The following is a 14,657-nucleotide window of genomic DNA, read 5'->3' as shown; positions in this document are numbered from 1 at the left end:
TTTGATTTGTTTTATTTTTTTCAGCCGGCGCTTCTGGTATAAAAGCGGCCCAAGCTTCCAGACAGTTGAGGAAATTTTCACCTTTCCTTCCCGGCGGTTTAGGTCCGGTTTTTGACGAAACTAACAACTAAAAACCTCAAACAAAGCATCTTCGCAGGTTTCCAGAAGCTTCAGGTCAGTCTGCATCCTCTCTTTTATGGGTTTATTCTTGTAGAAGTCAAGGTCATGGCGATTTGATTCGCTGCTGAGAAATTACAATAATCTTTTTTAGGGATTATTACTAATAGAGATTAGTCTTTATATTATAGGCTTTAAGTTTGATCTCTTTTGGATCGAATTTGCTTTATTGAATATGAAGTTTGTGCCAAACATCCGCACTTCTTTGCATTTCCTGTATTTTTTTTTTTTTTATAATAAACCCTATTGTCCTCTCTTTGCAGGTCAATCTCTTTTAAACCTCTCATAAGCTAAGCCAAACCTAAAGCCTTCACCATGATGCAGATCAGCAACGACCCAGCCAGCAACAAGCACTCCCTCCTCAACGTCATGCACCGCTTCATAGCAGCTGCTAACAACATGGACGAGACCATCATGGTGCCCAGCCTGCTCCGAGATGTGCCCCTGGAGGAGCAGGCCAACAATAACAACGAGGAGCCCCAGGTTTCCAGCAACAAGCAGAGGGACATGTATGAGCACTACCTGCTCCTCAAGTCCATCAAGAACGACATGGAGTGGGGCCTGCTGAAGAGGGAGATGAGCAGTGGGGCGAGCTTCCTGGAGATTGCTGTGAAGCAAGAGGAGGAGCAGTCTTCCATGAAGGGGGATCTGCCTGTGGAGGACAACGCTGACCTGGAGCATCAGTTCCATTATCACCTCAGAGGACTGTTTGGCGTGCTGTCCAAGCTCACGCTGCAGGCTGATCACCTCACCAACAGATACAAGAGGGAAATCGGAGGAGGAAACTTCATGAGATAGAAGTTTCTTTACAACTGGACTGCTTTAGCTTTTTTTGTTTTTGTAAAAAGGAGAGTGATCTGAGCAGGGCACTTTGTTTCACTAATTCTTTGCACTCCACCACCTACCTGAAGCCAGTGATGCAGCACGCTTTGGCCTGCCCCCCTCTTAAAGGCCGCCTCTGTGCTCTGCAGAGGTTTTCTCACTCTTTTTAGCCAGATGATGCACAGCTTTTTTTTTTTTTACAGAACCTTAACTTCACATTGTTTCAGGTTCAGACATGTTTGTGAATTAAAAAGGTTCCTGCCTGCAGGAGATGTTGAATGCTGGTTGTTCTGCCCCTCCTTGATTTAATTTCTAAATCTTAAAGCTGAGCTGAAGGGCTCTTAACTGTTCAAAGTTCAATTCCTTCCTCATATTGGTGTGCCTTAGCTTGATGTTTTTCTAAAAGTACCCTGATCAGATCACTGATTTTTTTAACACATGTTTGTCTGTATTTCAAAACCAGTTTTATATTGATGCATAACATTAATTGCAGATGAAATAAATGGTAACATTTTACAATGGTTTCCTTCTCTTCCTTATAGCAGTTTATTGGGATATAAAGTTCAGAGCCTTTACTAGTGGAAAGGCTTACGTCTGCTTTAAGATGTTTCAATGACTCATGATGCCATATTAAACTAAAACGAATGAAGGGAAGTTTTGATATGCATTTTTTTAAAATTAAGGAATGCTCTTTAAATTGCATAGGTGTGTTTTCTCCTGCTAGAAGTTTAATCCTGAATGTGGCTTTTTTATGTGGAATGGTGAGGAACACTATTGCAATGGGCCCAACTTTGCTGCTTCCTGGACATCAGTGTCTGGTTATTCTCACCATGGTTACTGAGGTCACACACCTGCATTAATCAGTTTGTCCACTAATGAAAGATGGGGAACAAGTTAACTGGTTAAAGTTCAGGATGCGGACTTCTAGTAGCCTAATTTTTTTAAATTTTTTTACGTATTTTCCCATGATGCTAAAACTGGATCAAATCTTAATTCTCCATCCAATCCAGTAACTGAGGTTTAACTTACAATTTTTACTTTTCATGCTTGGGAAGCTTTTGTATTAATTACCATTCAACGAAAGATGAATGCAAACAATTCCTGGCTTGATGCAAATGTGGCTCTGTATTTCACACTGATGGCTGTTTCATGCAAATTATAGGTGAGCTTGTTTGCTCTAAAGTTCAGAGGCTTTAGCTCTTTTACAGATCAGGTAAACATTAGTAAATGCAGTAAGAAGTGGGAATATTGCTGCTTTATCCATTAAAGTTCACCTATCCCCCAAGAAGCCATTTGCCAGCTCAATCTGTGACATTTACAAAGTCCACTAATCGTCTCAAACCCTGGGAATAGTAGCTGCCATAAATGGCTGTAAACTGCGCTGAATCATAAGAGCTGATAAGACTGGGGTAAAACATAAAGCACCATGGCAATAAAATCCATTAAACATTCAGGTTAGATTTGGGATGAATGTTTCTAGAATGTTTGAGGACAGCTGAGAATACGGAGCGTCAATTATTTCTATTACAGTGCTGTCATTTGAGGTTTTTGTTCTAAATGCTTATTAAAGGGATGAAAGCTATTCAAACTAACTAAACTAATACCTGCTTACATATAATTAAACTTCATTGATTGGAGAAATTTTCCTCTGTATTTAACCCATCCGCTTGGGGAGCAGTGCGCTGCCATTGGGTGGCACCCAGGGAGCAGTGTGGGGTTAAGGGTCTTGCTCAGGGAACCAGAGCGGAGACTGTGGGGATTGAACCGGGTACTTGCAACCTTCTCCGAGCAGAAGTGCACTGCTCTATAACCAGTAGGCGAGCACTGAACACCAGTTCAGTTTCAAAATTACTTAAACATCAGCTCTTTTACTAAAGTATGAAGTAGGCTGACAGATCTTTAAAAAACTGATTATGTTAAAAAATAAAGTTCCTGTCACATCTCTGTCTTAAGAGACTAATAAAGAGATTTCTAAGGCTTTAGGCCTAGAAATGGAGAGAACATTGGTGAAATATCCCAGGTATGGCCGACAAAAAAGTACTCCAGGAGGGCATAGACAACTCATCCAGGAGGCTACAAAAGAACCAAGAAACTCTAAAGCTCTGCAGTCAAAAAAAAAGGAGCTGACCAAGAATGATATCAAATAAAATAAAAAAATATATTCTGATTTTTACATAACTTTAAGTCTTACAACTTGTATATTTTGCACTTACTTTTCTAGTCAATTATGTTAAAAATACCTGTATGGAATCCTTTGGTGCCTCTTTTTATTGTCCCTGTTTTTGTCTTTTTAATTCGCCGTAATTTTACCAACCGGCCCCTTGAAATGAAACCTTTTTCTAAAGCCACTTGGAGAGAGGCAAAATACAATCTATGCAATCTAGAAAAGCAGGTCAATTAAATAGAGAACTGCAACCTTCAAAAAATATTGTGAAACTGGCCTAAGAAATGGGATGGGAAGCCTGTCTTTTTAAAGTAGAGTTTTATGTTTTTTTTACACAGCACAGGATTTATTTAATTTTAATATCAGCAAATCTTTTATTTTCTTACATGGGTTTTCTACAGAAGAGTAGCAGATAGACAGCATTAAAGCATGTGTGTCCAGCCACATCTATCCATCAATGGGAGAAGCCCTCCCCTTAGCAACAGCTCCACCAATCCTGTCCTTCCCAGAACCCCCCTTCCTCTGTCTCACAACAGTGATTAAGAGGTTGTGGGATGAAGGGCATCCACAGAACGACACAGTGAGCCCACTGAGCTGCTGCTGCTCCTCCAAAGAGCAGCGAGGACGCTGGGGGTCAGAGAGTTTGCATTTCTAAACACTGGACGCTGTTGCTGTCCTCTGTTTCCCTCTCACACAATGAGGCTTTGAATCAAAATGGCTGCACTGGTCAGCGTAGCCTCGGCCCACCTAAGTAAACTGGGTCAGCTGCGCTTGTGACAGCTGGCCCCATAGGGAATCCAGATAGAGAGGCTGAAGCAACCAGGAAATCAAACTCGTTCACGCACTTGCTGCTTTAATAGAGATGAAAACATGACGGTGCTTCCCCTGTTTGCTTCCCCTGTTTTTCATGAAATGATGAAAAAGAGGCATAAAAGACCAAAGTGACTCAACCATGCACCGAAAGTGGAGAAATTCTTCTGAGATATTGCTGCAAGCAGGAAGAACTGTTCTCTGCTTAGTAAACTTGTCACCTTGTATATAAAAAAAGAAGAAAAAAAGATTGCACCATAACCAAATAGCCTCGAAACTTTTTAAAGCTACAGGTGTCTTAAAAGGTTGGTAGAAAAGACTCATTCCAGAAACTGGTCCTTCAACTTTCACAATCTCTTATTATTGCTCAAACATTTCTGAGATAATCTTTTGTAAAAGCATTTATTGATTTAGTATAGTGCAGGTATGTTGAGTTATCTCACTTCTCGCTGCAGATGAGCCGTTTTCTTGTGCTGAGCTTTAACCTTTCTATGGCTCCTTTAAAGTATCTCAGTGGACTTCTGCAGCCTTTTCACTGACTTTATGTCCAGCTATTTAATTGGTTTTAGTATAAGGAATGCTCCTTTTTATTTATTTCTTTTTTCAAACAATAAAAGTTTCCTGAACTCGGCGATGAACTAGAAAAGCATTCAGAGCACGCAGACAAAAATCTTACCCCATATTGTGACTTACACCTATAGCTAAAACTCACACATGATCTGATTGCCATTCTAACCTTGTCTCCTTTACATTTTTTTGTCTTTTTCCAAATAAACAAACATTAGCAGAAATCGTATTAAGGAGGAATCTGGAAGATGGAAAGGAACGATAGATAATGGAACTTTATTGACCTCACAATGGAGAAATTAACACTCTGTATTTAACCTTCTACTTTTGGGAGCAGTGGGCTGCCACTGTGCAGCGCCCAGGGAGCAGTGTGGAGTTAAGGGTCTTTCTCAGGAACCCAGTGTGCAGACTGTGGATGGACTCCCCCATGTGGGATGGGATAAATCAAACTTTGACACCATTGCATGGATGAAATTTTGATTTCAGAAGTAGGATGCATGCATGCATGTATCTAAAGCGGGCTTCAATTGTCTGCGTACTGCACTGTAGCGTAACATTGTTCTCGGACAGTAAAATGTGCAGGGGACCAAAACAGACGTTTGAAAAAGTGCAGGGGACATTTCATTCCCAGTCCCCACCCAAAATTGCATCCATGCACCATTGGATATTCCACCAGAAGAATGATCCCAAATCCCCAAGGAGGCTGCATTAGAGCAGGAGTGTCAAACTGGTTCCAGAAAGGGCTGTGTTGGTGCAGGGTTTCTTTCCAACCAAGCAATAGAACACCAGACTCCAATCATCTCATCAAGTCATCATGTTCAGATAGGACTCACTTGATGAGATGACTGGAGTCTGGTGTGCTATTACTTGGTTGGAAAGAAAACCCGCAGCCACACGGCCCTTTCTGGAACCAGTTTGACACCCCTGCATTAGAGGATTTTAAGATGTATGAACATGATGCTTCTCCTTGAATTTGTTCACTATACCCAAAAAACTGGATGGAAATCAACCAATTTAAACAGGCTCTTTTAATTTGATCATATCAGAACAATGCAAAAGAAAAAAAAAAAAATACCTCCACATTATTTACATATATGAGGTAATTATATTCATATTCAAATAAATGACATTAAATTATTTAGTTCATCATTTTAGATGTAATTTAATGTGATTTAGATGTATTTGTGCATTTTTATTTAATAATGCTAAATCTTCTTATTTCATCCAGCAGGAGGGAAAAAGGCATGCCTCTAAGAGGTACATAAATCATAGCATTAGAGGGACTTATATATATATAGTTTTAAATCATCCAAAAAAAGATCAAATGAGGACAATTATGGATGTTTAAAACTTGTATATGTACTAACCTAGATAGTTAGTTTTTAGCTCCCATTAAATATTTTTAAAGTTAAATATTTTTCTGACAGTAAACAAATGTCAACATAGTTGCTATTCTGCAACAAAGCCCGTCTGCCGGTTCACATTCAGAAACCTGAGAGCAAACATTCAATACATTCTGGATTTGAAAAGGCTACAGATCTGAAGAGGAGGAGTTGGTGTTTCCTCATCCAGACCAGCTCACAGTTCACTGGGTTTTTTGTGTAATAAAATCTTTCCTAAAAACCAGAGGCCAGACGGTCGTATCATTTTGGCAGCTCTCAGGTGTTGCAACGTGTCTTGGGTTCAGTGTGCGACGTGACAGACGGATCTTGGGACATGCATGGGAGTTATTTCATGTTGAAAGACCTGTGTGGGCATGATGAGGCTGCGTGACTGCAGACTTGGCAGAAATAGGCGGTGTCTCCTGTCCCCCAGCTCTGGCAGTGCCCCTTCATTGCTCAATGGCTGTAAAACTGTAGATAACCGGGCAGAGATTATCAGTTTACAGGGCAGGTCATGTCTGCCTCGTGCAGTTACTACAGCATGACGTCTGATGCTCCAGTCATTTCAATAAAAGACTCATATCTTCCATTACAGTTCCAACTCATATCAGGCTCAGCTGAATGCATTAGTTCTTATCACTGGTTTAAGGAGTTGTTGGTTTTTACTGCACTGCTCCTTAAGCAAAGAGTTGAGTCCATGCATTGTTGCTTTAATATTGAACATTTACTCAGAGGTGTTTGAGCATCTTTCAGTGAACCAGCAAATCAGAAAAGAGACACATTTGCTGAACTGGAGGCTTCAAGCTGACTAATAACTCCATTTGCTTGCTGGTAATACTCAAATATAACATTTATTTGATTTTACATAACTGTTTAAAAAATCTGCACCCAAAAAATATTTTATCAATAAAATAGCTTCTGTAATTGAAGTTTCTGAAGGGTTTTCTGTGAGTAAAAGCAGCCCAATCATCAGGTGACATGGAGCTAAATCACTGCTTTGCAGCATTTTATTGTCTAAGCTTGTTAATTTATAACTCGCTATAATGGTTTAAAGTAATTTTATATATTTAGTCACCCTCCTCTTTCTCTGTGTAGATAAGAAAGTAAAAAGATAATGCATTTTTATATTTTTTTTTCTCTCTATTACTTTCTTGTATGGATTTTAAAATGCTTTTCCAATCTTTTATATCTCCGTATTCTTGTCTTGGTTTAGGGAGCAGGTTTCTCACCTGCTAACTTTGTTTTATTAAACCATGAATATTTGATTAATTAAAAATATCTCCCCGGTAAGGGGGTCCAAATAAAGAAAAAACAGAAAATGTTTCATGCTTTCAACTCTCTCCATAAGTTCTATAAAGGACTATATAGATATATAGGATATTTGAAACTTTAAGATAGTCAGTCATAAGATTTAACTTTATGTTCTTTATGACTCGTTTATTGGTGTAATTATGTTTAACTTGGAAGACTCATATGTACCTACACTATAAATTTGTCTTGTCTTGAATTTTATCTTCATTAATTCCTCATAATATTCTTTCTTAACATTCTGATATTTTCCATGAAGTGCACCTGTCCCTCCTGTAAAAGACCCTTTAAAAAATGTTACGGCCACCCAAATTCTCCACAGTTGATTTTACTGTTATTGTTCTTTATTGTCCTTTCTTTCAAAAACAGATACAGTTATTATGGCCAAATATTTAAATTTGAGGGCCATCAGAAGACCTGCCTTTAAGAGATTAAGATTCTAGATTAAGAAACAGCAATAAAACTACAAATTTATAGTAATGGATTCTTCCTCTCTGAGCGGCCTTTCAGCCCATATTAGAACAGGGCTTGTTTCTATGAGAAACAAGATACAAAACCTGAGATGGTTGCTAATCTTTTTTCACAAAGAAAGGATGAACCAAAAAATCCAAATCCATTATTGCTCGCCTCTGCCCTTAAAACTGTTTTAATGAAAGGATAAATCCTGTTAAAGAAATCTCCCAAAGTAGCAGTTAGTGAGTCACCGTGTTTCCCTCTTAGTTCACGTCTTTAGAGTCAACAATGAAAGGTTTTCCTGCAGGTTTTAACTTGGTCCCAAGGTAGCGGTTGATTGGGTTTAAAACAAGTTTACTGTTGTGTAATGGGATACACGTTGCTTCTGTGCAGCAGGGTTAGTGTTGCCAGGCGTTGTTGTGATGTGAGGTCTTCCGATGTGAAGCCCACGTTTCTCTGCAGGGCCCGGATACAATGCTCTTCCTTGTGCCGTAAACATAATGTGAACCAGCATGCACGCTGATGTCATTAACATTTGTGCTTGGCTGTATAAGACAAGCACGGTTTCAGGAAACATGCACAAGCTCTATTTGCAGAGACTATTTGCTTGCTAAAGTGTTTCAACATGTCACAGTTGGTTACCCAGAATAGCTAACCATGTTCACAGAAACAAAATTACCTCCCCTTATACTGTTTATCTCCATGACGAACTTTGAATTGTGTCTGAATGTATTTTTAGCCCAAATCAATCAATACCAAACCATGTTTTCAAAGTCAGACTGCACATCAACATGGCAATAAAGAAGAACATTTATCTGTATGAGGACATGAGCTTTCTGTAACATTATCAGTTGTCATTATCAATATTTATGACACAACAGATATACACTATGCGTGTTTGTGTCTTGTTCCCTTTTTTTCAGTTATTTTGTAAGAATCGTTGCACTGTGGGGCAGCCTGTAGCACTGTTGCCTGGCTTCACTCTAGTGAGCTTCATATTCCTCTTCTACTCGTTTGGCTTCCAGATAGACGAGTCAGAGCAGCTCCATCTCACTGCGGAGCTGAGTTCGACATGGTTTTTAGTCGAACAGTCTGAGCAGGAGATCGCATCAGAGCGTCGGCCGAACATAAATTGTGAGCTGTGAACTCACACTGTACGACTAAAACCCTGCGGTTAGTCATACAATGTACGCCCGGCTTAAATTGGCTTCTCCAAATTCTCCTTAGGTGTGAGTGTGTGTGTGTGAATGGTTGTTTGTCCTGTTGTATGTCTCTATGTTGCCCTGCGATGGACTGGCAACCTGTCCAGGGTGTACCCCGCCTCTTGCCCGTAGACAGCTGGAGATAGGCACTAGCAACCCTCACGACCCCGCTTGGGATAAGCCTGATAGAAAATGGATGGATGGATTCCTGACATCACAGAATCTTCAAAAATGCTGACATACGTGGAACTTTCTATGTATTTTTTCAATTTTGGGCGTATACATTGCATATTCATAACGAGTCCAGAGCTTATCTTCAATGACAGCCTAACTAATGCATAATGCACGGCAGTGTAATACCCATGAAATGTCACTAGCCAGGGTCCTGAGGGGGGCAGCAATGCGCCCAGAGGCGTCCAGGCTACATAAACATATTTTTTGATAAGTTACACATCAGTTATGTACAAGTTACTCATAGATGTTGGATAAGCTGGATGCCACGACTTAGAGTAACTTACACTTAGCATATGTCAGTGATCAGATAACTTACCTGTAACTTTTGACACTCTGTTAAAAGTAAAAAAATCTCATTATAAAGGAGATAGTATCTCATTATTTTGAGTTACTATCCCATTATTTTGAGATACTACCTCACCATAATGAAATAGTATCTCATAATTTTGAGATAGTATCTCATTATAATTTTTTTTTTTTTTTTAACAGAGTGGGCTTTCATACATACATTTCCATACATCGGGAAATTTTAAGCATGGTCAAAATTTTTCGAGGTACTTGCTGTATGACGACATGTTCCAGCTTGTTTCAGCGTACTTAAGGGTGCTCATTACTTATACAAAACTAACCCATAAATTATCCAACGTATGCCAGAGTTTTTGCCAGATTTTTCATACATCAGGCATACGCTGTCTGATTCGTCAAGGTGTGATAGGGGCTTTAGGTGTGAGTGTGCGTGGTTGTATGTCTCCATTGTTACCCTGCAATGGACTCACAATCTGTCCAGGTTTCACCCTTAGATTACCATGGATGGATAGTTTAAAAGGGTTTGTTTAGAATCTTTTTCTTTTTTCTGCAATTATTACTTTTTGTAAAATTATTTTACCATTGTTTCATTTCTGCAAGGGTGGATATTTTGTTGTCATCTCAATGCCACAACTGCTGTAAATTACAGACCAGAATAATTTTCACAGGTCTCACATAGGTTTCCATGTGTGTAACATTTTTGGGTGGAAACATTAACAGCTGCTAAAATATCAGCGAAGCTCCTTTTTACTGATACATCAAGCTGTTAAATACTCTTGACATGGTGTTATTTTGTGGTGCATTGCATGGTTGTGGAGCTTTTCTGTTCTCCTTTAAAATAGAAAACTTGTCAAAAAAATATGATCTATATGTCCGCCGTTTTGCTGAGGACACTGTGAACTTCTTATCTGTGGCAGTACTGTTATGGCTGCGAAAAATAAACAACAGCTCAAGGTGCAAGCTAATCTGCGAGACATGAAGTGTGAATGATGCAGATTGATTTTCTATTGCACTCCAGCAAAACCACAAAACACAAAGTAAACCTTGATGCTAGGCAATATTACTACAAAGTGTGCAACCATGCAGCCCTAATAAGGAAATGTTATTCCACAATGTCTGCAACATTTGCATAAACTGAAATATATATGCAATTTAAACCTGATCTGTACATACCCTGCTTAAAAACATATAAGCATTTTGTTCTCTTCACCTGACATTGTAGCCTTTTTTTTTTCTCCCAAAAGTTCTTCCTTTACTTCTAAACATTTCTCAATCAGTCATGGAACTTATTGCAAAGGAATTATATAAGCACTCTCATAATGATTTGAAAGGCCAACCAAATAGCCCATAAACAAGACAAGACTCCAACCATCCAGATGGATCTCATGCTGCTTAAAGACATCAGAGCCCCAACTAAAGATTGCTGTGGTGTTAGCCAACAGAACTGAGAAAGACTCCTGGATAGGTTTGGAAACCTCTTCCAAAAAAACTGAAGGAAAGTGCAGTTGCCTTACAATTTAAGGCTTTTTTGGTGTTATCTCGATTAAATGCTTAACAAATCAAAGTTTAAAAAACTGTTTTAACTGTATGAATTTAGTAATATATTGATAATAATAACTGATATAATATTGGTAATCATCCAAAGTCTTTTGACAATATGCTTGTGTAAATCCTCAGTCATTCGGGTCACGGCAACCACATGCAGGCTTAAATTGGAAGGCAACCAGACTTTCTGTCAGTTTTTATTTTTATGCGTTTCAACACCTATCCAGGAGTCTTTGTGAATTCAGTTACAATAGTGGCAATACTGTCATTGAACTGGGATTGTTTGTTCTGATTTTGGTCCATTCCTCCTGACCGAGCAGGTGGAACTGGGACAGTTTTTTTTTTTATGGCCCGGACTGGAATCAGGGTTTTTTTAATTAGCCACTTCAAAACATTATCTTTGTTGTCCTTAGGCCACCCAGCTACTAATTTGATGTATGCTGACTATTATTATCCAGTTAGAAGACTCATTTGCGTACAAACTTTAACTTCTATGCTGATTTCCTTATATGCTGCTTCCATATTTCCATTGTCCTTTTTAAGCAACATTGTAGATTTGGTAAATTACACCATTCCCTCCTGAAGCGAAACCCTCACACAACATGATGCTGCCATCACCGTACTTCATAGACGGGTTCAAATTCTCATGATTTTAAGTCTTCTCCTCCATTTCTCCAAAAATTAGTCTCTGATTCTTAGATTTTAAAATTGTGATCCGAGATTTTCTGTTGCTTTCACAAGAGTAATGGCTTTTCATTCACTGTCATTTACAATCTTATCTTCTTTCTTTTGAATCATACTATGATGTCATACAGAGAAACACTGAGGTTGAACCTCAATTTAACAGCTGAACTCTCTTATTTAACAGGATATCATTCTTCATAAGCAGTCCGGATGTTTGGGTTCATCTCATTGTAGGTGTGATAAACTAGCTTTGATGATGCTAAGTGATGTTTCTTGTACGTTTTGCACGCGAGTCTTCTAAAAGCAGCCCTCTTCCTGCTGCAAATAAACATTCAGCTCATTGTTATCATTATTATCACTGTGACATTTGAGCAAGGCCCATATATAAATTCCCGGACATCAACTTGGAGAAGCTGATATTAGATGAAAGCAACTGTTTGGTGTTTCACTCCCAGCCCTTCTTCTTGTCAGCAAGGACGTGCAGCCATGCGACAAGGAAAAACACGTTCTGAGTTAAATGAAGGATTTCCCACAGAACTGCTGCAACTTAACACCCATAAGCTGTTTGTAAACTTGCCATTCCTCTGAAAACCTCAATCATTCTTTGTTGCATGAGGTTTCTCTTTGTGTGTTTTCAGATCCTTTTTCAAAGCTATACTTGCACACCTGAAAGCTCCCACCGCTTTAGATTTGCAGCTGAATGCTTCCCCGCAACTTTCAATGTGATCCTGCAACGTGCAGAGCATACAGGGGAGGATCAGATGCGTATTATGTAAGAGGAAAAATGGGAGGGTGTGGAGTCCAGCTGGAGCTGCTTATAGCCTGACACAGCGTATCTGTTAGAGACAACAATCCTCTCAGCTCTGCAGCCTCTCTGCACTTATGAACCAGCCGCTGTGTGTGTGTGAGACCCAGGCAGGTCACAGCGACCACCTGTCCTGCAATAAAAAGATGGATTCTTAGATGGCTAGGAAGCCGTTCCTTATCACGTCTCATATTTTACTGTCACAGGCCTTCTGCAGACACAGAAATCAATAACATGTCAGAAGAAGTACAGAAATGTTATCACCAAAATGTTCCTAAAGCACTTAGTAAACATTGTACTTCACTGCAATCTTGAATGCAGGAGTTTGAAAACTTCTCTGTTTCAGACCCACATAGAAACAGCCGTTTTATCCAGTTAAAGCATTTCAGATAAACAAAATAAGAGAAAAGAAAAACGGGAGCAGATAAATATTTTCCTTCCTTAAAAGGCAGAGGACAAAAAGCTGCAGCCGAATCAAAGAGTTTAAAGTCCTCGGCACTTTGGGCCTCTTGTTTACAGGCCTCTGCTCCTCGTTTACTCTAATGATCAGGTAAGTAGGTGATTACAATCAGAGCCTCCTGTCCGGAGTGATAACGGACTTAAACGTCTCAGTACAATCCAGTCTCCTGAATCTAATCTGCAGCTCTCTCCCTGCGAGGACAGAACGGATCGACCATTACTGAAGCTGCTGGAAGCTCCGGCAGCCCTCAGAAAACAAGGCTATCATCATGTGCTGCTCATTTTATTTTTATTTCACTTATTGATTTATAAAGTGCTTTAGAACATCCAAATAAGGAGAACCAAGCACGTACGAACCCTTTGTGGTTTTTGTTTGCAGGAGAGAAACCGCCTGACCTAAGATATGATGAAGAAAACAGAGCAATGTGATACAATGACACTTCAGTTCATTTGGAGATAAGATGTTCTGAGAGTTTCTCTTTGCAGACTTTCTTTTAAATGTTTTTTTTTTTTTTTTTCATGGAGGAGTTGAACTATATCTGCTGTCAAGGTTTCACTTCAGGGGATATCAGCCTGATTACCAATGTGGCCTTTTTTATCTGTATCTTTATTGAGTATTTGTTTTTCTCTAGATTTTTACCTTGTATTACATTTCACTACATTTGAACAGAAATATCTGTACTTTCTAAAACTTACTTTTTCAAAACCGCCTGGTTACTTCTCTGCACACAGATAAAAACATGATGTAACAGCTACAACACAAACAGGGAAGATCAAGAGTTAGAGGAGAATCTGTCTGGTTTGTTTATGGATAAACACTGATAGCGACATGTATGCTGATAGGGGGCTGGGATCTGGTAACAAAAGACATCCATTCTCTCTTTATTGGAATTTAAATTTGCTTATTGATTATTCTTCAATTTCAGTTTTCATTTAAATTCTATTTGCAACTTTTAATGCTGTGAAAACCGGATCTCTAAATAGCATTCAAGTCCCTGGGCAGGACTAATGTTCAGTTCAATCTATGTTATTATCACATATTACGTTTCAACCTAGAAGAAACTATACAGAGCATTTTGTATGTTCTCTTTACAAAAAACAAAAGAAGATAAATTATTCTATTTTATGTGCATATAACTGTTTTTATAGAGTTTTTAAAATGTATTCTGTATCTTTTGACAGAGCCTCGCTTTGCAGAAGTTTGCCCCATCTGGCAACAGGATAAAATAACATCAGTGTTGTGCAAACAATAAAGATTTAGCATTAAATATATAACGTCTTGCTATTCTTGGCATAAATATAAGATTTTTCTCACAGCATTTTTACCTTTTTTTTTTTTAGCTAAAAGAGGGCCAACAGCAGGTTCATTTTCCTTTCTAAGGCAGATCTGTACTCCCTCCATATGTTAACAGCTTCACCAACAATCGCTCTCCTTATTCCCCACTGATCCGACTCCAATTGGGCCTTTTTTTGTTGCACTACACCGAAGTTTTGTCTTACTCTTGTGTGCAGGCTGTGATGGGTTATGAGTACACTTGTGGATGGTCTTAAGCAACAATCTGCAAAATCATCTGTTCCCCTGCTAATTCATCAGTTGCAGCAGGGATTTAACAAAGTAGCCAGGTGAACGTGAGCGCCTCACATCTACAGCCCTACCTAGAGATCGATCGATCGATCGATCGATCCATCCATCCATCCATCCATCCATCCATCCATCCATCCATCCATCCATCCATCCA

General features: G+C 39.1%; 1 protein-coding gene across 1 annotated transcript; it reads left to right on the top strand.

Annotated features, from left to right (window-relative positions):
- LOC107093355 (mid1-interacting protein 1-like) lies at nucleotides 1–1,515 on the top strand. Its single transcript, XM_015388364.1, has 2 exons — nucleotides 1–174; nucleotides 441–1,515. Exon 2 carries the CDS (start codon nucleotides 493–495, stop codon nucleotides 973–975), a length of 483 nt encoding a protein of 160 aa, XP_015243850.1. The 5' UTR covers nucleotides 1–174; nucleotides 441–492; the 3' UTR covers nucleotides 976–1,515.
- Nucleotides 1,516–14,657: the final 13,142 nt, after the last annotated feature.

This window comes from Cyprinodon variegatus, unplaced genomic scaffold (genome assembly GCF_000732505.1).
Source record: "Cyprinodon variegatus isolate N-32 unplaced genomic scaffold, C_variegatus-1.0 Scaffold19, whole genome shotgun sequence".
Lineage (NCBI taxonomy): Eukaryota > Metazoa > Chordata > Actinopteri > Cyprinodontiformes > Cyprinodontidae > Cyprinodon > Cyprinodon variegatus.
The sequence above is the reverse complement of the archived record's forward strand: the minus strand, read 5'-3'. Positions and strand labels throughout refer to the sequence as shown.

Bases quoted from the DNA above. Each gene is read 5' to 3' on its own strand.
- LOC107093355 (XM_015388364.1), top strand. From the start codon at position 493: ATGATGCAGATCAGCAACGACCCAGCCAGCAACAAGCACTCCCTCCTC.